Raw genomic sequence first — 2,192 nt, forward strand, 5'->3', positions numbered from 1 at the left:
TTACATCAGAATAGCATAACGCATGCTATCATTTACCATGAGATGGTTCATCTCAGAGATTCTAGCATTGAAGTCACCAGAAACCCAAACCCCATCAGCACCATTAACAGTAGGATGAGAGATACAAGAGATCAAAGAGAAAGGTGCTCTTACGATGCTATAAAGGATTGAGATTAATCCATTATTATTCCATCCATGGCTTCTTCTTCGTCTATGAACAAAGATTGGGAATTCTTCTTCTCTAACAACATCTACCATGTTCTCATCAGCAACTCTAGCAGTCTTTTTCATGTTGAACAGACTACGTTTCATCACCACCAAGAGACACCACATCTCGGTTGCTGCAACCCTTGGGAGAGGGAGGAAATGGATTTCAGTTGGTAAAGATCTTTATTAGGAAAGGCATCTTGGAATCATTAATGGAGGAAGCTTAGATAAGGGATCATTTGGGGTTTTTTGATAATGGCAAGTTGGTGTGATAGTAGTGGTGGTGGTGGTTTATCAGAAAGGGTATTGGCCATTGGGGTGCTTTTTCTAAGGGAACTTTGGTGTTCATTTTTTTTATTTGGTGGGGTCTAAAACTAGGGCCAACAGGCCGACAAAGAGATGTGATTTTTGAGAGAATGCAATCAAATGGAATCCTTTAATGGTGTGATTGTAACATCACTGAAGCATCTATAATTCTATTTACATATTTTCTGTTTTAGCTTTAGGGAGAGGGTGGGCTGGAGCAGGACTGGATTTTAGTGGCGGTGAATGGAATGGGTTGGTTGGGTCGGGTCGATTAAGGGTGTTAATTTAGAATCAGAGTCGGGAAAGTAGAAAAGATAAAAAAGGGTGAGAAACTTGTTTTTGTTTCCTGTAAATACCATAAATATAAGTGTTTGGATATATAGCGTGGGAAATTCACGAGACTAGGTTATTAAATACAATAATTGTTGTCTGTTGATATGGCTTTAATTGTTTCCACCCCATCAAGGATTGAATTCTTGGATATCTATTTGGGATTGACTGTATCGGTCTAGATTGGTTTATATTACCCATATTTTTCATCAAAATTAGGGTTTTTGACGATTTTACCCCTAATACTCAACTGATACTGATACGATATAGTCAATATGACTGTTCTGATACCGATACCTAAAGCCATGCACCCCATTCATTCCAAAGTCCTACCAAAAAATTAGTAGGATGACTTCATGGGAAATTTGTTTTGTGACTCTCTCTCTTCTCCTTCTATTTCCTCTTTTTCCCATAGAAGTTCACTCTCTTCCATTTCTTCTCTTTCCCATAGAGGTGAACCTCACTAAAAATTACATATTCTATATTTCATTTCTTTCCCTTTTATTGTCAACCCAACCTATAACATGTGCACATCTGAGCCTTGGCCTGACGATTTGCAGCAGTGCTAAGTGGAGTCCCTGTCTGATGGTTGGTCACTTGATCAACTCCTCTCAAGTGCATTGGTGCATGATTTGCGTTTCATCCTTTTGTTGTTTTATGGTTGTCCTTGTTGGCAACTCGGCCACGTGGCGGTGATGACGTGGTCAGTTTGGGTGACATGGATGAAAATGATGACATGGCAGTATCCAGTGTCACCGATGAGATAACAGAGCAGCTTGGTATGCATGGAGTGGTTTAATACATCATTAGTAGGTGGTGCGGGTTTCTGGGTCAAAACTGGCAAAATTGGCCTATTTATGATCGAGGGCATTTTCGACAATGAAAATGACATTTTTGGAAGATCGGTTCTTCATGAAAAAGATAGATTGTAATTTTCCTAGTCCAGTGCATTTGATTTCGTCACATTCCGATACCGTATGAAGAAGTTACGACATTTATGACAGTCGAGGGTAGTTTCGGCATTGAAGATGATTTTTTTAAAGGAGGTGTTCTACATGTAAAAATACGACAAAAATACAATCTTTCCAACGGTTCTGATTTCATTGCATTCCGATTGCGTATGAGAAAGATACGTCATTGGAAAGGTGTAGGGGCATTTTGGTCTTTTTACATGGATGATTCAGATGATTGAGTCTTCTAAAAAGTCGTAGAGCATCCAGTTAAGATTCCAACGCACTTCGTTTCATCTCGATCGGATATCGTATGAAAAAGTTATAAGCGTTTCCGTAAAGTCGGTTCGAAAATCCAAACCGAAAATCCATCAGTTGCTCTCGGTGTTGGGTGGGTTT

The 2,192-nt window shown here is 39.4% G+C and overlaps 1 protein-coding gene across 1 annotated transcript; it reads right to left on the bottom strand.

Moving 5' to 3' along the window:
• LOC122093031 lies at nucleotides 1-333 on the bottom strand. Its single transcript, XM_042663299.1, has one exon. It carries the CDS (start codon nucleotides 331-333, stop codon nucleotides 1-3), a length of 333 nt encoding a protein of 110 aa, XP_042519233.1.
• Between the last annotated feature and the right edge of the window lie 1,859 nt (nucleotides 334-2,192).

Source organism: Macadamia integrifolia, chromosome 11, assembly GCF_013358625.1.
Source record: "Macadamia integrifolia cultivar HAES 741 chromosome 11, SCU_Mint_v3, whole genome shotgun sequence".
NCBI lineage: Eukaryota > Viridiplantae > Streptophyta > Magnoliopsida > Proteales > Proteaceae > Macadamia > Macadamia integrifolia.